This window comes from Myotis yumanensis, unplaced genomic scaffold, assembly GCF_028538775.1.
Source record: "Myotis yumanensis isolate MYYU_CA2020_CCGP unplaced genomic scaffold, mMyoYum1.0.hap1 SCAF_8, whole genome shotgun sequence".
Lineage (NCBI taxonomy): Eukaryota > Metazoa > Chordata > Mammalia > Chiroptera > Vespertilionidae > Myotis > Myotis yumanensis.
Window position 1 is genome coordinate 29,459,347 of NW_027223759.1, and position 20,713 is coordinate 29,480,059.

Below are 20,713 nucleotides of genomic sequence, written 5' to 3' on the forward strand. Positions count from 1 at the left end.
CACTTAAATGACACAAGTTACAGACGTCTTGCCTATTTTCAAGGGTCAAAAACATTTTGCAAAGATGAATAGATGAATGAACAATGAGTTATGACATTTTCCCAAGGGCTGTGTTTATTTTAATTGATTCTGTAATCTTATCTTATGATTCAGTGGATTTTAGGTATCTGACAGAAGGTAGGTGAGAGAAGGATATTTTGAGACAGGACTTTTTCTGTGCTTCCCCTCCTCCTTCATTTCATGTGCTGTGATTTCAGGTCAAGTATGAGTTTTGATGAGGTGGTCCTCAAATTCAGACATTTAATTCTGACCTAGTCTCACATCCCAGCTCACTGTGAGATGTTTTGCTCTCACATTGATGTTTCTCTCTTCTTCTCCCTCTCCCTTCCTCTCTCCGTAAAAATCAATAAAAACATTAAAAACTTTTCTCCCTTAAAAATCACCTTCCTTGCCAAAACCAGTTTGGCTCAGTGGATAGAGCGTCGGCCTGCGGACTGAAAGGTCCCAGATTCGATTCTGGTCAAGGGCATGTACCTTGGTTGTGAGCACATCCCCAGTAGGAGATATGCAGGAGGCGGCTGATCGATGTTTCTCTCTCATTGATGTTTCTAACTCTCTATCTTTCTCCCTTCCTCTCTGTAAAAAATCAATAAAATATATTTTTAAAAAATAAAAAATAAAATAAAATAAAGTAAAAATCACCTTCCGAGGATTTTATTATAGGAGAAGCATTTTGTTATTGGATGAAGGTATTAAAAGCATGAGCTGTCTCTTAGTGGAACGGAGGCATCACAGGGAATGATGCCTGAACAGACACCCACAGGTGAAGGAGGCCTAGGCCAGGGTGAGGGTGCAGGGAGCAGGGGTGAGATAAAGGAGTCACAGAGACAAGCTTAGTCCATGTGATTTGTCCAAAACTCTTTCCCAGTCCATTTTGAGGACAGCAAGGCTAAGGTTCATCGGGTATTTACAGAATGACCATGCAGAGTATCAACATGTTGACACATTTCTATCATGGTTGGTAAATAGGAAAACAGCTGCTTCCTGGCTCCACTACAAACTCTCAGTCCTTGCCAAGTCTGGGTAACTGGTGGGTAACTGTCTTACCAGATATGGCATATTTTGAATATCACTCCCGGGACACTTAAGAATGCTTCAAGAACTGGCTATTATTCTATATTATGTATTTAGACATTTAAAATTACTGAGTTAAACCATTTGCTACCAATTCACACTTTCTGAGTGTCTGCTATGTGTAAACATCCTGATGAGGTCTACATGCTGGGCCAGACAGAACACAGGAGAGGCCCATGTGCCCTCTCAAGGACTCACTGCATCCCACAAAAGCCCAGGTGCTTGCATGTGTCATTCTCTTGTTTCCCCACAGTGAAGAGAAACAGGAAGAGGGAACACAAAAAATGATACTGTGAAAGCCCAGACAAGGTCTTCCCTCCACTGTCCGGGGATCTGGTGGGGCTCTGGTCCAGCAGAGCCACTTAGTAGGAAGCTGGGAAGCAGGTGTCATGAAGTTTTCCCCCCTGGAGGTCTGGAGATCCAGAGCCACTGCAGTGGAAGCATAAAATCATCAAAGGACTTAACCCCCAAGAGAGGCCAGTGAGACTGATTTCTCAGGGTCTAGTGATGACTGAGGCTTTCTCTCTCTCTCTCTCTCTCTCTCTCTCTCTCTCTCTCTCTCTGTGTGTGTGTGTTTGTGTGTCAGGGGGAGGGAAGGTGGCTGTGAGGCAGAGTCTATAGGATGGTGGTGCCTGACATGACAGTAGAAATGGGCCAGCATGACTCAGTTATGGCTCCCTCCTGCCCTGAACTCTGTTTTCCCTAAAGTGCCCAGCTCTCCTTGGATGAGCTCTACAAAATGTACTCAGTTCAGAATGTCATAAAATGAAGGTAATAGGTGGAAAGAATGAAAAAAGAGTCAAAGGGGGAAAAAAATACACCATTGAAGTTCTTTCAATGTTTTTCCTTGCTATTAGCCCTTTGAAAACTTGTTTTACTCTTAGAGAGCTGGTGCTCCTTGTTGAACAGGGGCCCTTACTCTAGGGACTGGCAGACATCAGGTTTCAACTTGCCTCATTATGGAGATGAGAAAATTGGCCTTTCCTCTGCTCTTGCTATGAACATGTTTTAATGTTGTTCATTTTAATACATGGAATTTGAAACAAGTAGAACTCTCTGGGTTCTGGCTCTCCATCTGTTGATGGGGGTGGGCCAGTAGAGAGATGGGCTCTAATAGAAGCTGGCCATATAGGGACCCCCTCTGACTTCAGGTCACCTACATGCTGAAGGTCAAGGAGGTCCAGAGTTTGCAGCAGCCCTTGCCCCTCCTCTGTACACTAACCTCTCCATGACCATCCCTGGGCCTACCGGTACCCATTCTCATGGACCTGGATATAAAACTAATTCCAGGCTCAAGTTCAAACTGTTAAAAAACCACTTTTGGAAGTGTAGGCATTTTGAAGGTTAATTTATCAAAGAATCTGAGGGTTGAAAAAAATGCTGGAGATTATCTAAGCCAGAGGTCATCAAACTGGGCCAAATCCAGCTTGACCCCCATTTTTGGGAAATCAAGTTTTGTTGAAATACAACACCCACTTATTTATAAGTGTTTTTGTGCTATAAAGTAGCAACAATGGCAGAATTGAGCAGTTGTGACAGAGAGCATGTGGCCATAAAGCCAAAAATATTTACTATTTATTTACTCCTTTTCATACAGTTTGACAAACTTCAACCAACCAAACCCTGTTCACCTCCCCTACATGTGACCAATTTTGATTTATTTTACAATTTTTATTGTTGAAAGTATTACATATGTTCCCTCCCCCCCCATTGACCCCCTCCAGCCTGTCCCCACCCCCAGCCCCAGGCCTTCACCACCTTATTGTCTGTGTCCATGGATTATGCATATAATGCATACAAAGCATGTGACCAATTTTTGAACAGCAGCTGTGATAGGGAGCTACTTCTTAATGCTCACTTTCTAACTCACTAGTTCTTTGTTTCAAGAAGATTCTTTTTTAAAATACACATATTTTTATTGATTTTCAGAGAGGAAGGGAGAGACAGAGAAAGATAGGAACATAAATGATGAGAATCATAGATCTACTACCTCCTGCACACCTCACACTGGGGATCAAGTCAGCAACCCAGGCATGTGCCCTGACCAGGAATTGAACCATGACCTCCTGGCTCATAGGTCGATGCTCAACCACTGAGCCACACTGGCTGGGCAGAAGGTTCCTTTTTAAGCCACATTAGCTCTCTTGGTTTTCTTTTTGCTGTCACTTTCTTGGAAGACTAACAAGGCAGATAATTCCAAAGAGCTCATCATTTCTAATGGTAGAAGTACAAACACTTTTACAGAAAAGAGAGTTGGTGAAAAAGAAAGCAACTTTAGAAGTTTTCAAACCATATGACATAGCTATTTGCCTTTTTTCTACCCACTTGGAAAGTCCACTCTTGAAAATTTTGGGACTGAATCATACCAACCTTTGGAAGTGGAAGCAACCACAAACCAACATTCCCTTTCCAGCCCTTTGAAGGGGTCCCATCATGGCTGTGATCCACATATATGGAGAGTGTGAAATAAAAGAGAAATAATTATGCAAGGGAAAAAAAGTGTCTGGGATTTTGTAATTTCAGGTTTTCACTCACATACTATTCCTTTTACTATTGCTGCATCGCAAATCACCCCCAAACTTAGTGGCTTAAAATAATCATTTAATTTTGCTTGTAATTTAGTGGGCCGGGAACTCGGGAAGGGCTCAGGTGGGCAGTTCTGGTTTGACGCTTCTCATAGGGACAGTCAGATGTCAGCCAGGCTGGACATGCTAGATGGCACAGTCACATGGCCGACTACTGATATTGCCTGACAGCCGGGCTCTCAGCTGGCACCTCCACTGGCCTCTCCAGTTTGGCAGCCTCAGCTTAATTGGACTCACATGGCAGCTTGGAGTTCCAAGTTCTAGTGTTCCAGAACACGGTGGAGATGTTCTCTATTGATTGCAGAGGTCATAAGCCCACCAGGATTGGGTGGGCATGTAGTCCATCTTTCTTTCTTCTTCTTCTTTTTTTTTTTTTTAATTTTTAATTGATTTTTAGAGAGAGAGAGGATGGAAGAGGGAGAGATACCAGTAAAGCAGATCAATCTGCAACCCAGGCATGTGTCCTGATCGAGAATCAAACCAGCAAACCAACTGAGCCACAGCAGCCAGGACTGTAGTCCACCTTTCAAGGGCAGGAGTGACAAAATCACGTGTAGAAGAGCAGGTGGGATGGAAGTATTGTTGAAGCCATCTTTGATAAATGCAACTTACCACTGGTATTTTCCTGGAATGCCATTCCATGCTTCTTCAGGAGCCGTGCCACATCCAGAATATGACCCATGAGGGAGAAGCTTTATTATTTTTTCCTTTTAAAGAATATTTATTTGTTAAATTGTTTGGAATGACATTGGTCAACATGAACATATAGGTTTCAGGTGTGAGTTTCTATGTTACAAGATCTGTATATTGCACTGTGTGCCCACTACCCAAAGTCAAATCTTCTCTTGTCGCCCTGGCCGGTTTGGCTCAGTGGATAGAGTGTCAGCCTGCAGACTCAAGGGTGCTGGGTTTGATTCCGGTCAAGGGCATGTACCTTGGTTGCGGGCACATCCTCACTGGGGGATGTGCAGGGGGAAGCTGATCAATGTTTCTCTCTCATCGATGTTTCTAGCTCTCTATCCCCCTCCCTTCCTCTCTGTAAAAAAATCAATAAAATATATTTTTAAAAAAATCTTCTCTTGTCACCTTATATTAGGACCCCCTTCTCCCTGATCCCTTTCCCTCTAGCAACCACCACACTGCTGTTTGTGTTCATGAGTTTCAGTTTTATATCCCACATAAGAGTGAAATCATATGGTTCTTAGCTTTTTCTGACTAACTTATTTCACTTAGCATAATGTTCTCAAGGTCCCTTCATGTTGTTGCAACATGGCACTATTTCATCCTTTCTTATGGCTGAGTACTATTTCATTGTGTATATGTACCACATCTTTATCCAGTCCTCTATCGCAGGACACTTTGGTTGTTTCCGTGTCTTGGCCACCGTGAATAATGCTGCAATGAATACAGGGGTGCATATATCTTTGTGAATACACGATTTCGAGTTTTTTAGGTATATACCCAAGAGAGGGATTGGTAGGTCATATGGTAGCTCTATTCTTAATTTTTGAGGAATCATTGTTTTCCATAGTGGTTGTACCAGTCTACATTCCCACCATCATGAATGAGAGTTGAGGGAGGAACTTTTTTTTTTCTTTAATTAAATCTTTATTGTTCAGATTATTACATTGGTTCCTCTTTTTTCCCCCCATAACTCCCCTCCACCCAGTTCCCACCCGACCCTGTGCCCTCACTCCCCACCCACTGTCCTCATCCATAGGTGCACGATTATTGTCCAATCTCTTCACTCACCCCCACAACCCTTTCCCCGCCAAGAATAGTCAGTCCATTCCCTTTCTATGTCCCTGATTCTATTATAATCACCAGTTCATACTGTTCATCAGATTATTTATTCACTTGATTTTTAGATTCACTTGTTGATAGATGTGTATTTGTTGTTCATAATTTGTATCTTTACCTTTTTCTTCTTCTTCCTCTTCTTAAAGGATACCTTTCAGCATTTCATATAATACTGGTTTGGTGGTGATGAACTCCTTTAGCTTTTCCTTATCTGTGAAGCTCTTTATCTGACCTTCAATTCTGAATGATAGCTTTGCTGGATAAAGTAATCTTGGTTGTAGGTTCTTGCTATTCATCACTTTGAATATTTCTTGCCATCCCCTTCTGGCCTGCAAAGTTTCTGTTGAGAAATCAGCTGACAGTCGTATGGGTACTCCCTTGTAGGTAACTGACTTTCTTTCTCTTGCTGCTTTTAGGATTCTCTCTTTGTCTTTTGCTCTCGGCATTTTAATTATGATGTGTCTTAGTGTGGTCCTCTTTGGATTCCTTTTGTTTGGGGTTCTATGTGCTTCCTGGACTTGGAAGTCTATTTCTTTCACCAGGTAGGGGAAGTTTTCTGCCATTATTTCTTCAAATAGGTTTTCAATATCTTTCTCTCTCTCTTCTTCTGGCACCCCTATAATTCTAATGTTGGTATGCTTGAAGCTGTCCCAGAGGCTCCTTACACTATCTTCGTATTTTTGTATTCTTTTTTTCATTTTGCTTTTCCAGTTGGGTGTTTTTTGCTTCTTCATATTTCAAATCTTTGACTTGATTCTTGGGATCCTCTAGTCTGCTGTTGGATCTCTGTATATTATTCTTTATTTCAGTCAGTGTATGCTTAATTTCTAGTTGGTCCTTTTTCATATCCTCGAGGGTCTCACTAAATTTATTGGCGGTTTCTAGAAAATTCTTGAAAAACCTTATAACCGTGGTTTTGAACTCTATATCCAGTATTTTGCTTTCCTCCATTTCTGTCATTTGTGATCTGTTTCTTTGTCTCTGCATTTTGGCTGCTTCCCTGTGTTGATAGAGTGGCTTTGTGTGCTAGGTGTCCTATAGGGCCCAGTGGCTCAGCCTCCCCAATTACCTGAGGTGGACACTCTTGGTGCAGCCCTTTGTGGGCTGTGTGCACAGTCTTGTTGTAGTTAAGCCTTGATTGTTGTTGGTATCACTGGGAGGAACTGACCTCCAGGCCAATTGTCTGTGAGAATCAGCTGTGTCTACAGTGGGAGAACTTCTGTGCTGAAGACACCCTTATGGGGCAAGACTTGCTTCAGTGGGGGCTTTGGTGCTCACTGAGTCTGCCCCCTGAGTGTGTCCCTTATGGATCTGAGGAGTTGTAATCTGGATGGTCCCAATCTGACCACTGGGTACACGGGCTCTTGGATCTCTAAGGAGGTGCTAATTTAGCTTCTGTCTGAGGCTACCCAGCAGGAGGTACAGAGAGATTTGCAGATTCCTCTTCCTTGTTTGGGTTTTAGAGGTGCCCAGATGAGGCCCAACTGTGAAGCAATGAAGCTGCTGTGGGCCTTGAGTCTTCTTTTTGATGTTCTGGGTCTCTCTGACCCAGCTGCAGTTTGATAGGTAATTTTAGGTCTCAAAGGTCAGCCCATTCATATGCAAAAGCCTCTGCGCACAGCTTGGGTGGGGCGGGGTCTCAGGGAATCAACAGGGCGGAGCAAACAGCTATGGCTGGTCCTCAGCCCTGCCCGGAGAAGCCCCAGGTCTCAATGTCCCGAGGTAATCGCTGCAAGCACCTCTGAGAGAAAGCCGCCCTTGAGTTCCACATGCTGCCAGACAGTCCAGTTTTTCCCTGTATGAGTCTGGGTGTCCAGAGACTCGCCCGGAACTGGAGTTCAGAACCATAGGGAGATTGAGACTCCCTTCCGATTGAAAAAGACACTGGCATCCTCCGTTGCCAGCCCTTTCCGCATGCTCCTCCATACCTCTGCACTTTACTTCCGCACCTCCTCAGTCTCAGTGTGTTTTTCTCTTTTCTTCTAGTTGTAGAATTTCCACTCAGCCAGACTTCCTATGGTTCTGGATGATGTTCGTTTTGTCTTTTAGTTGTATTTTTGAAGTGGTTGTGCGAGGCAGCAATTTCAGGTGTTTACCTATGCCGCCATCTTGGTTTCTCCTCGGGTTTGATAATCTTGACACTATATCAGGTAATTGCTTCCTGGAGCTGTCATATGGACGGAATTGATGAATGGCTCTTATGTGCTCTGTGACGTGGTCTAAGATAAACAGTCTCTTGACAGAATCTAAATACACACCAGTCCTCCTGCCAACAATCATCCATTACTAGTTGCCACCAGAATTCTTTCCCTCTTTTTGAAATGGTCTAAAATCCACTTCAGCTCTCCCGCTGTAAGGCACAGAGCATCCTTCACAACATCACTGTGTATTCACGGCCCCAACTTTCCTCACCCACTGCCCCTTCCCTGCAGCTCAAAGGCAGGTTTCAGATCGTTGCCTCTCAGTAGTTGTGGGGCAGGGATTTTTTAATGCTTTTCAGCCCACAAATACCTGTACATCACGGGAATGCCCACCTGAGTTCCTAAATCTGGGCTGCTTTTGGAACTTCTGCAGTCTGCCTATGGAACCCCATTTTGGCCATTTTATCTTAGCCACATTTTGTCCCTGGGGTATTTACCCTTGCTCTAGTAGACTACAAAGTGTAGACACACTCTTGTTGTTGTGTTTGGCTAGATCCTGCCTGGAGCCCTGAAAAGAGGCCCCTGCTGCTTAAGGTGGGATCTGTAGATGGCAGCATTGGCCTCACCTCGGAGCTTATTAGAACTGGAGACTCAGACCTCCTGCAGCAGAATCTGCATTTGAACTCAATCCCCAGCCAATGAGCACAAAAGTGTGAGAAGCACTGGTGTAAAATACATATTGGCGTTGTCTTTGACAGGTGCAAAGGTGCTATTGAGACTCCTGTACCTGTGAGTCACAGCCCAGGATCATCTGGTTTACCAAGTACAGCAGGCAGGTGGGTTTTGGGAGCCTGAGGACCATCCTCCAACAAAGAATAGCAGATGCTGGCAGCTTGGAGGAAAGGCATGCAACTAGGATAAATGGAGAGATCAGAGGGAGTGTGGGCAGAGCATAGATTCCACCTGCCATACTTCTCAGAGGAGCAGACTGGATCTAATTTGATCTTATCCATAATATGATTTTATCCATAATTGCTCAATGCTAACCTCCTCTGAGAGGAAGTGAAACACGTAAAACACCCTCTTCACTAGCAGCCAGCTTACCAGCCTTAAAACAATTGTGACCAGGTTGCAGGAACAGGGAGAGACAGACGACGTTAGCAAAGCTAATTTCTTTCTCAAAAAGTAAGTAACCTGTTGCTAAAAATTTTTACTAAGCTGGTGATGTGTGAATGTGCATAGGTACTTAATTGTGTTTTAGAAAATGGTGAATGTAAGTTTTGAGGAAGTAAATGTTCTCTGCTTTTCTTCTTTTGTGGGAATCTCCCCAAATTACAAAAATAAGTTTCAATAATAATGTATTTGATTTTTTAAAAAATTAGATTTATTGAGGTATAATTTATATACTGAAAAAATAACCCTTTGAAGCATATAGTTCTCTGAGTTTTAACAAATGTTTATAGTTGTACAGTCATCACTACAACCAAGACATAGAACAATTCCATCAAAACAAGAAGTTCCCTTCCATCTCTCTGTGCCTTTCTCTTCCCCATGCCTAACTCTTGGCAACCACTGGTCTGATTTCTGTCTCTACAGTTTTGCCTTTCCAGAATATCATGTAAATGAAATTACTCACTTGGCATATTTCATGTCTGGTTTCTTTCACTTGGCATAATACTTTTGAGATTTACCCATATTATGCACAACAGTGGGTATTAATATAGCGTAACCATTCATTTTTATTACTAAGTAGTAATCTTGGTATGACTATAGCGAGATTTGTTTATCCAGTCACCAAACATTGGGATGATTTCCACTTTTGGGCTATTATGCATATTGCAGCTGTGAATATTTGTGTACAAGTTTTTGTGTGGATATATGTTTTCATTCTCTTGGGCATATATCTTAGAATGAAATTGCTAGGTCATATAGTAACTTTTTAAAAAAGATTTCTCTTTAGTTAAAACCTACTTATACCTATATTTTACTTTTGAGATATAAAAATAAGCAAGTGCTTCAATTTAAAATGGGAAAAGATTGTCAGTGGAAATTCAGAAGAGGAAACACACAATAAGCAAATAAATATATGAAAATTAAACACTACAGCACTCTATACATTTTTTTTAATAGGAATTAAACAGCAATAGGACATAGACAGAGACTTTATTTGTGTTGAAACTTTATGTGTTGAGGGTTCTGGGCTGGGAGTTTTTTGGGCACTCTCATGCTCTGTTGGTTGGCATATATTTCAAATAATCTTTGGGAGGGCCTTTGGCAATATGAGTCAAAAACCTTTTAAGTAATACATAATCTGACTCAGTAATTTTACATTAGGAATCTATCTTAGGGAAATTAGTATGTTCTCTAATATTTAGGTGACTAGATGCAGAATGGTTTATATAATATGGAAAAACCCAGAAACAATGTAAATGCCCCACAATAGGGCATTTAATGAGTAATTTAATGTCTGTCCTTAGATTACTCTGAAACAATTAATAATTTTGTGAAAGTGTATTCATCTTGAAAAGGAAGGGTGGTTATGATGTATTTTTATTTTTTATTTATTTTATTTTTATTTTTTATTTTTTTTAAAATATATTTTATTGATTTTTTTACAGAGAGGAAGGGAGAGAGATAGAGAGTTAGAAACATCGATGAGAGAGAAACATCGATCAGCCACCTCCTGCACATCTACTGGGGATGTGCCCGCAACCCAGATACATGCCCTTGACCGGAATCGAACCTGGGACCCTTCAGTCCGCAGGCCGACGCTCTATCCACTGAGCCAAACCGGTTTCAGCATGATGTATTTTTAAATAGGAAATTATAGCCCTGGCTGGCTTGGCTCAGTGGATAGAGCGTCAGCCTGCGGACTAAAGGGTCCCAGGATCGATTCTGGCCAAGGGCACATGCCTGGGTTGTGGGCTCGATCCCCAGTGGGGGGCATGCAGGAGGCAGCTGATCAATGATTCTCTTTCATCATTGATGTTTCTATCTCTCTCTCCTCCCTTCCTCTCTGAAATCAATAAAGAAATATATTTTCATAAATGAATAAATAGGAAATTATAAACAGTATGTACATTTTTAAATAAAAATAACTACATGAGTCATTTAGGATGCATCTAGTTATAAGTAATAAAGCACTCAATTTATACTGACTTCAACAAGCAAATTTTTTGGTTCATATAACTAGAAGCTCCAGAAGTAAGACAGATATTGGTGTTAATTTAATTTAGCAGCTCAGAATGTTCTTTAACTGAATTTCTTTTTATATCTCTTTTTGCCTTCTGCACCATCTGCTTTCACCTGAAAGTGATTTTTCTTGTCATGGCAAGATGGCCACCAATAGCTCCCAGAGCCATTTTGTTCAAACCCAGAGGAGTGTCTCTCCTCCAGCCTTTAGCAGGAATCCTAGGCTTCCCTCTGGTTGGATCATCTTGATCATGTGCTTTTCTGAGCAATGAGGGGAATGCTTTGTATTGCTTGGGTTAGGTCTGAGTTAGGTGCTGGTCCTTAAAATAAGCATTATGTCAAGGTCATATGATTATTGAAATTTTGTTTAGTCAAATCAGGAACTAGGCAGAACTGGGGATAAGGTTAATCCCTATAAAGTTGCACGAATGTTCCACACTGGTGTGGGGTGGAATGGATGTTGAGAGCTCATCCTCAGATTCACCTCACCACAGAAAAAAGCCGGACGGATGTTCAACAAACTGTTAACTGTAGTTACTTTCAGGTGATGAAATTATAAGGAATTTTGAATTTTCTTTGTTATGCTTATCTGTATTTTACATTTTTGACAACAAACATATTACTTTGATAACTTCAAAAAGAAACAAAGGCTATAAATATGAGGAAAAGCTGGTGTGTAATATTTATAATTAGTAGCTTGAGGGAGTTAAAGCAGACATGTTGGTCAACAGGAACTATGAGTTTTCAGAATGATACCAACTGTGTTTTGCAGAAGTTTCTAACTTCCTTTCTCTTGCTTCTGTTATGAAACTGTGGCCATTTCCTATAGGAGTAATCTGAGATCTTTGAAAGTTAGTTTGGCTTAAAACCATTGGTTGCAATGGCTTGAATGTTTCCCTTATGTTAGGGTGGGGAAACCTTTTTGCTTTCTCTAGAGACATTTTTTCCTTGTCACCTTTAAATGCCATCAAGTGGGTCCCAACCCCAGAAGGGTGCAGAGAACATGCCTCTCTTTGTAGAGGGTCACTGTGTACAGAAGGGGAGGCGCTGGACCCCGGGTTCTCCCGCTTCCTTCTTGGAGAGAAGACCCTAAGTGCTCTTTCAGGAAGTGGCTGTCTCTGAGGTCCGGCAGCTCTCAATGCAGTGAATCACAGTGTGACACTGGCTGCAGGCACCACTGAAGGGGCCCCCGCTCTGAAGGCTCATGGTCCTGGGAGAATGTGAAATGAGGCAAGTCTCTTGATTCACTTTTACTACCTGCTGGGCATTGGGAGTTCTTCCTGGGATTCACAAAGAAACTCCTGCTGCTCTCCCACAAACTTTCTCCTGGGAAAGATAACTCATTTTTTTTTCTTTCATTGGCAGGAAAGATCTCCACTGGGAAAGTAAGGTAAGGATTTTTCATGTCAATCTAGATATCTCATTTCTCACTTTTATTTCTGTATGAAACTGGTTCTCAGTGTTACAGTTTCAGAAATTTGATTTTATCTGATGGTGCCCTTCTGGAATTATTCTATTGTGATGGTAAGCAATAAATTGGCATCTTAGTTTCATAATGAGAGGCACACTTACCAAAAAGCTCAGAATGCTCCACTCTGTCTCGGTAGGAAAATATGTGGGAGAGGAAATGAAGCTAGAAGGTGGACACTGGGTGGTCTAAGGAGCCAGTCTGTGTTTCTACTGGTAATATCATTCACACCCCACCAGAATGTAACCTTCACTCAAGTGTGAACATTTTTGTCTTGTTTGATGTATCCACAGCATGCAGGACAGTTAGAGCCACTCAACACATCCTAATATATAAAAAGTCAGGGGCCGTCATAACCAAAACAACCGAATGGATGACTGAACATCAGGCTGTGTGGGGCGACCAGACCAGCAGAGGGGTTAGTGAGGGATGACCAAATGACTGAACAGCAGGCTGCATGGGGCAACCAGGCTGGCACGGGGGCAGTTGGGGGCAACCAAGCCAGTGGGGGGGGGGGCAGTGAGGGGCAACCAGGCTGGTGGGGGGGGGCAGTTAGGGGTGACCAGGCCAGCAGAGGGGGGGCAGTTGGGGGCAACCAGGCCAGCAGGGGGGCAGCAAGGGGCAGTTGGGGGTGACCAGGTAGGCAAGGGGGGCAGTTGGGGGAGACCAGGCTGGCGGGGGGGGGGCAGTAGGGAGCAACCAGGCCATGGGGGGGGGGGCAGCCAGGCCTGCAGAGGGGGCAGTTGGGGGCAACCAGGCTGGCAGGGAGGGCATTAAGGGGCAACCAGGACAGTGGGGGGCAGTTAGGGCAGACCAGGGGGGCAGAGGGGGAAGTTGGGGGCAACCAAACCAATAGGAGGGGCAGTTAGGGGCGATCAGGCTGGCAGGCAGAAGTGGTTAGGAGTGATCAGGCTGGCAAGGGGGGAAGTTAGGGGTGATCAGGCAGGCAGGTGAGCAGTTAGGAGCCAGTGGTCCCTAGGGGTCCTGGATTGGAGAGAGTGCAGGCTGGGCTTAGGGGACCCCCTCCACATGCATGAATTTCGTACACCGGGCCTTTAGTATGTGATGAATAAACCAATGGAAGGCCAGCTCATTGGATGAATGAATTGTTATTATTTTCTATTGTCACTGTCCTCTGCAAAGTTTTCCCTAAATTTTCTAGGAATATTAGACTCCTTCCTTTGGGTTTCCATGGTACTTTGAATTAAAGCACTTTACTTATATTATTGAAACTATTTACATATCTATCTTGTTTAAATGACTGTGAGCTCCACAAATGTAGGGATTCTGCCTTTTTTTCACTTAATTAACTGGAGACACTTCATAGTACTCTGACACATAGTAGATATTCATTGAATAAAATAATAATACTGTGGAAACCTCCTGAATATCTCTTAGCTAATGGGATCTACTGGTTCAGTGGATCAGGATATTCCACTCAACAGGACCTGTTTCTCTTCAATGTTGGTAATGCATTATTAACTTAATACTCATTGCTTCCAAGTGAACAAGCATCTTTTATTTTCAACTGTCATTTCAATATCTCTCTGTTGAACCTACAAATACACTGAAAGGTTTCCATGGATTACATTTCCAGGATCAAATTAGTCACCTGATGTTATACAATGAAGCACCGTACTTAATCTCATCAGCAAACCATCTCCACATCTAAGGGTAGGATGCATTATTTCCAGGAGGGCCACCTTGACATAGCCTGGGTTATGTGATTTCCTACAGCTCTGGTCACAAAAACTGAAGTCTCCAGCCTGGTCCCCACTCACTCTGGCTCATCTCTGTTATCACCTGTGGTTCTCTGTCTGGAAGTTGCACTTGCCTTCTGAGCAGGTGTTATTTCTGTGGGGGCCTCGAAATGTATGGCACCAGCCTGACAACTCTGAAAAAGCAAATGGTTTCATTTGGACCCCCATCCTGGATCATCCAGAAATAATATTTGATGTTTTAAGACTAGGAATTTAGGAAGTCAAGACATAGACTAAGTGGCAAACACACATTTAAGATCAGGACAGACTGAGAGTCTGAAGCAAGGTAAATCTTCAAGTTATGTAAAATTGGTGATAACCAGGGACTAGTGATGTGAGCCTCTTTCTTTGGCAGAGTTTGCTGTAGCCAAGAATTCTATATTCTCTACTCTTTTGTGTGGCCTGACCCAGTGGATGTGAGTGGTCAAGGAGGTGGTGAAAAGGAATTCTATTGGAAGGTTCTTTGTGTGCTGGAGCAAGTCTCACTAGTTCAGAGTGATACTGCCATGCATTTGTTGGGCACACACCACTGGGGTTTATATGTTTTCACCTGATTAAGGCCCAGCCTCACCTCCCAGGAGGCCTTGCACCCTGCACTTGTGTTGTTGTCGGATTCATCCAGTTGTGTCCTACACTGAGAATCCCTGTGATGACATCTCATTTGTTCTTTAATGGGGTAGTTTATCCATACGTCTGCATCCTGTTGGCGTTGAAAACCTCTTAGTCATTTGGGTAAATCCCAACATTGGCCAGTAGCTTGATCTAGCTAACTGTCCCCTTCAAACATGTGTTTGCTTAAATTAGAAAAGTCCTTGTCTGTTTTCCTTTTTTAGGTGTTATCTGCAAGTTTCCATGAATAGATTTGCCCTCATTTCCTACCCACAGTACCAGCCTTTGTTATTTATTGATTTATTTACTTACTTGCTTATTTCAGTGTGGTTTTCTAGAGGGGCGTCTTTACCCTCCTCTGTGATTCTCAAGCAGCTTTACTAAACTTTTTGGTGTCCTTGCTTCTTCCAGGAAGCTTCTGCTAACTCCATGTCTGTACTTCCTGGGACTTATCTCAACCTTGCCACTCTGGTTTTCCATGCAAGAAAAGGAACACTTTCCCCAGATCCTCTTCTTGGAAAAAGAACGCACCTTTCTCTAACCAAAGATTTGTGGTTTGTATACATTTTCTCCAATTCACAATATATAAAATTGATCTATGTTTTTGCCATCTTATAAACTATACCCTTGTTCATTCCTCTCCCACTTCCAAATCAATAAAGCAAACTTTTTGAGAACAGAAGCCATATATCATTCATCTTTGTTAGGCCCAGCATTTAGCACAGTGCCTGACATATGTGAGTAGGTACACAGTATGCTTATTAAATGAATGAATGAGTGAAGGAATGTATAAATGAAACAATAAGGATATGGGCATGAATTTTAAAATCCTGATTAAAGAGTTTTGGATCACTCAAAAGTGGTTTAATGATAATTTAGCTAGGGTTTTCAAAGTTAATAATTTTCTTTGTCACCAATACTTAGAAAGTGAGGTCTTTTGAAAAAATACAAAAATGGAGTTACAAATAATGTTTGCAAAAATAACAGTAGTGACAATAATATATTTTCTATTGGGGAATAAGTCCATTAAATGAGAAGATAAATATAATGGTCATATTTACCGATAATCACAAGGATGAATATTGAAGCAGCCATTTTCCCTATAAATATGATTCAAAATTCTATACCCATTCTATAAAACAAATATAAATGATACTGAAATTAAGAACTTTAATAACTTGGCATGGTGGACTTTGCTATGAAAAAATACAATTCCATCCAAATGGGAATAGAGAATTTGATGTGATAGGTGTGCTTATATCTCTGCCAAAGGACCTTTATACATAGGTTCTGGCAATAGGGAGAAAACATATATAATTAAGTAAAAGTTCAAGTTAATAACCTATAAACCGTGACCTCCTGGTTTGTAGGTTGATGCTCAACCACTGAGCCACTCCAGCTGGGCAACACAGGGATATTTAACCAAGCAATGTATAGTGTCTGTAGATTTCAAAACTAAAGGAGTTCTTTTTCATTAGTGAAACAAATCATAGCATATAAAAAAAGGTTAGTAAGAAGAGCTGTCATTAAATTGCACCTTAATTTGGGAAATAGAATTAAACTGACAGAAGTTTACAATAATCCTCAATGCTGAGTCAGAGAGAAAGAAACCAAAGTACTTATTGGAATCTGTGACTTCTGCTTTGCCAAGACTGTACTGATGATGAAGCATTTGGTTTATGGCTGAAGCCAGGTGCAGTCTGTGAGACAGAGAGGGTATGTCTTGTTGTTTAGGATAGGGCAACTGTCTTAACTGCAATGAAAGAAAACCATTGGCTCTAAAGTAGAGGATTGCCTACTAGCAAAACACAAAACTCACCATTTGGCTGCTATGTATTATTATTGTAAGCTTTAATAATGTTAAAGTCATATGCAGGTAAAATAACTTTTCACTAGCTTAGGAATTGCAGTCATGCAACATTAAAATAGCTAGAGAACAAAATAAACTGAACAAAATAGAAACAGAGGCATGGATACATGGATCAGACTGACAGCTGTCAGAGGGGCAGGGGGGACTGGATGAAAGAAGGTGAAGGGATTAGTCAAAGAACATATAGGCATAACCCATAGACACAGACAACAGTATGGTGATGGACAAAGGGAAGGGGGTTGGGAGCTGGGTGGGGGTGGGCAAAGGGGGAGAAAATGGGGACATATGTAATAGTGTCAACAATTAAAAGAAAACCTGGAAAAAAATGGCTTCAGCACATTTCAAAAGTAAATGCTACATGAAGAGATCTTGTTAGAGAAAAACCAACCGACCAAAGATAAAAATACCTCTCAGATTCTGGGTAATAGGATTGGCAATGAATCATTTTCTCAGCAGCAGAATGATGGCTGTTTGTTCTTTGTGGTTTACAGATATCAGATTGACCTTTGGCATTCTGGAGAGATAGGGAGGAAGAGAGAATCCATCTGTTTACTACCTGCTAGGTAACTGTCAGAGGATTCAGGAATGTGTAAACTCCATGACATCAAAGACTTGGTGTGTGTTATTACTCTGTGTCTCCAGCTCTTAGATTCATGCTGGGGCACAGAGGTAGTTGGAATTTACCAAATGTTCCTCTCTGCTACTTCTGTTCCTTGGTTAGTCCCATGCCAATGCAGCAAGCTCCATCCCAGTAGAATTGAATGACTGTTTTATTCTAATCAGTGTGCCAAAATTTCATATAAAGTCGTTGTTTAAGTTTCTATGGTTCAGACAAAATGTTATGTTACATATGACACCATTATAGTTAGTGAGTATGGACCAGTCTCTTCCTGAAATCCTGGGATGGCTCCTGTGCCTTATTTCTACCTGCAGTTAGGACAGTGAAGTGCGTCATGAATTTGTGCCAGCTTTCTTTACACAGATGTCATTGTTACTGCAATCAGTTGGGTCAGACACATGTATCATGATCTAACTCATAAAATGAAAAAAGCTCTGTCACTATTCTTATGAGCTACCTTCTTTCCAATACTGTCTTCTTAAATATTTACTCATATTGCAGGTTTGTGAATTTGTATCACTCTGCCCAGGACCATGGCAGCCTGCTGTTTTAAAATCTCAAGGTGTTCAGTGAATGTGCGTGTGTACATTGCTTTTTAACATGCGTTTTTGAGAACTGAGTAGTTTAGAAAAGGGCATGCTTCTATTAAAGCAAAACAGTGGGTCTTTAGATTCAGGAATCCTACGAGTACTTAAAAGAATGTAGATAAAAATTTTGTTCACAAAAAATTGGAAGACAAAGCTGGAGGATTTCCCTTGTATAAAAAAAGTCAGGTTAACACTCAAAAAGTTAACTGCCTGGGAAAGCACTCATTAGAAAAACGTGTAATTTTTCTGTCTTCAGAAGTCACCGGATATACCTCCAGAGGCTGTGTAACCTCACCCAGCTCTGGGCTGTGTAACCTCACTTAGCTCTCTGCATCTCCTCTGAGAGACTCTTCTAGATGCTTAACAATCAAGGCTAATACTTAGAAAGTGCTTGTTCTTGTGGTCAAATGCCTGGTGCTCAGGAAGCACAGGTTCCTCCCTCCCTTCCTTCCCCCTCTGAGGAGAAAAACAGAGGAGATCCCCGAGGCTTCACCTACTGAAGTGATTTTTTAAAATAACCAAGTGCAGTGCCAATTAGACCAAAGGAAAAGCCATGTTTAAAGAGAAGGGGGCATGTTTATTGTGGGAGAGAAGGTCTGGTCTTTCAGAGAAGGTTTAAGAGCCATTCTGGATATGTCTACTTCTCATTGGCCTCTGCCAGCAGCCACTGAGCACTTGAAATCATTTCTGAAGTTTGTTCTGAGCTCACGAGTTCTTCTCATTGGGGGCAAGTCAGACACTGGCCCTGATGGTGGCAGTCACTGCCTGACGGACTGTGAGTGTCCGGGAAGGGAAGGTCCTTCTCCCTTTCAGAGATCAAAGATCTTTCCTTCTTCAGAAATTCCCAGGTGTAGGTATTGGGTGGATTCTAATAGGACCCATGTGAAGCCATTCTCAGATGCCAGGAATAAGGAGGTAGCTGGCAACTGCTTTTCCTGCTGTATCAGGATGCTAGAGCTGCCATAACAAATGCCACAGATGGGTAGCTTAAACAAGAGAAAAGTGGAGGCTAGAAGTCCAAGATCAAGGTGCTGGCAGGGTTGGTTTCTCTGTGGCCACACTCTTTGGTTTGCTTGTAGGTGATCTTTCTCTTGCTACCTCATTATATGGTCTTTTCTCTGTGCACACACATCTCTTGGAGGGTCTCTCTCTGTATATCCTTATGTCCTCTTCTCACAAGGACACAAGGGCACTGGTCCGATTGGATTCCCACCTCCACCACCTCTCATGGCCTCATTTTACCTTAATCACCTCTTTGAAGACTCTATCTCCAAATCCAGTCACACTTGGAGGTTCTGGGGTTAGAGATTCAAAATATGGATTTGGTGAGGACATAAATCAGATCATACCACCTTTTCTCTCTCTTTTTAAAAAGAATTTGATTCACACACTTTAATATGGTAGGTACTGTTAGGGAAAAAAAACTCAACAGATAACAATAACAAAATGGCATCTCAGAAATCAGAAGAGCTAGGTTTGAAGCCAGACTTCACCATCACCCAGCAACTCCCTGAGAAATATGAAGAGCCCTTCACAACCTTTAAATATTGGCCTTCACTGACATGGGGGGCACCTGGCCCAGGGCTATAGAAAGAGTGGGCCCTGGGGTTGGACTGCTTGGTGCAAATTCCAGTATCACTGTCATGAGCTAATTAACTCTGGCCAAGTTACTTCCTTTCTCTATCAGTCTTTTCTGAAAAATGTGAATAATGATAGTGCCTACTTTATAGGCTTAGTGTTCATATTAAAGAAGTCAGCCCCCACTAGAGTCACCTCAATGAACAATCAATACATGCTATCTACTAATATATTTTGCCTGCCACCATTAGGGCCAGTGTCATAACCTCTCTACATATGCTCCCTTCCAGGCCCCCCACTCAGGTTAACACCCATCCAATACTCTCTTGACTTTCTTCTGAAGTGGGGTATTTGTTCAGGAATGGTTGCTTTGTGAACCCTCAGAGGCGAGAGAAGCGGGAAATTCTCCCAGCTCAGTGACCAGATCTCATGATGAGGCCAAGGGGGCAGTTACTTCTCCAGGAAAGGGATCTGCCTTAATCGGCCTGAACTGCCTGACCAGAGGGGCACAGGATGGAGAGGAAGCATGGGGCCCCCACAAATTCATCAGCAAAGCCAATGCCACTAACACCATCTTTGAATACAGACATGAGGATAAACCAACACCAATCAAAAAAGAAAAACAAAGGTTACATATTTGGAGTTTGCTATACCAAGGGAGGCAGCCATCATCACTTAGGTTTTGATGGAGACTGCAAGTTAAACAGAGAGTGGGAAAGCTTTCTGGTTGGAAAAGGGAAGGATCCAGGTTTCCTCCAATTGGCAGCTATGGTCCTGGGGAAGTTCTAGGTGGTCAACTAGAAGTGGGTGTCCTATGTGACTGGTTAGGGGTACATATTTGGCTTTCTCTGGTTCGTCCTCAATTGGAAGCAGGGACAAAAATTAAGGATGAGACCCAGTCCTGCCCTTTGCACACGTCAGCTTCTTTTGGTTTTTTTTTTTTTTTTTCAGACAGTGGTGGTGGCTGGTTCTGATTTGTCAGGGCAGTTGTGGATATAGTGTAATTTTTTGCTGAAATCTCTTAGCACCAGAGTTTTATTTAAAAGCTGAAGCCAAAGTAACATTTTGGGCTAGAAGAAAACAGGTATTCCCCATTTTAGAATTTCAGAAGAAGAAAAAGGCTTTTAGAACTGTCCTTATGTGGAATGAATAGATGAGGGCTTATTATATGGTTTTGGTTGCCATGAGCTCTTGATATGCAAATATACCTCTGAAAAGACATTTAGATTTGGAGACTGAGAGATTTTTTGTGGCTGCATGATCCTGAATACATTACTGATCTTTCTGAGGTCTCATAAATAAAGGGAAGGCAATGATACTAGCCCTCATTGATTTGTAGATTTGCAGCCCTCCTGGAGAGTTCATGTGTA

The 20,713-nt window shown here is 42.1% G+C and overlaps 1 protein-coding gene across 5 annotated transcripts in view; it reads left to right on the forward strand.

Annotated features, from left to right (window-relative positions):
* LOC139015083 (proteinase-activated receptor 1-like) overlaps positions 1-20,713 on the forward strand; it is a 37,180-nt gene that overhangs the window by 9,818 nt on the left and 6,649 nt on the right. Inside the window, exons 1-3 of one of the 5 annotated variants that reach the window (XM_070422341.1) lie at positions 8,768-8,845; positions 12,218-12,242; positions 15,101-15,243. In XM_070422341.1, coding sequence (XP_070278442.1) covers positions 15,119-15,243 — 125 coding nt within the window. In that variant the 5' untranslated portion in view covers positions 8,768-8,845; positions 12,218-12,242; positions 15,101-15,118. Of the gene's footprint in view, positions 1-8,761; positions 8,846-12,019; positions 12,083-12,217; positions 12,243-15,100; positions 15,244-20,713 lie in introns of those variants that run through there. The other 4 variants (XM_070422339.1, XM_070422340.1, XM_070422342.1 and 1 more) reach the window with 4 other exon arrangements.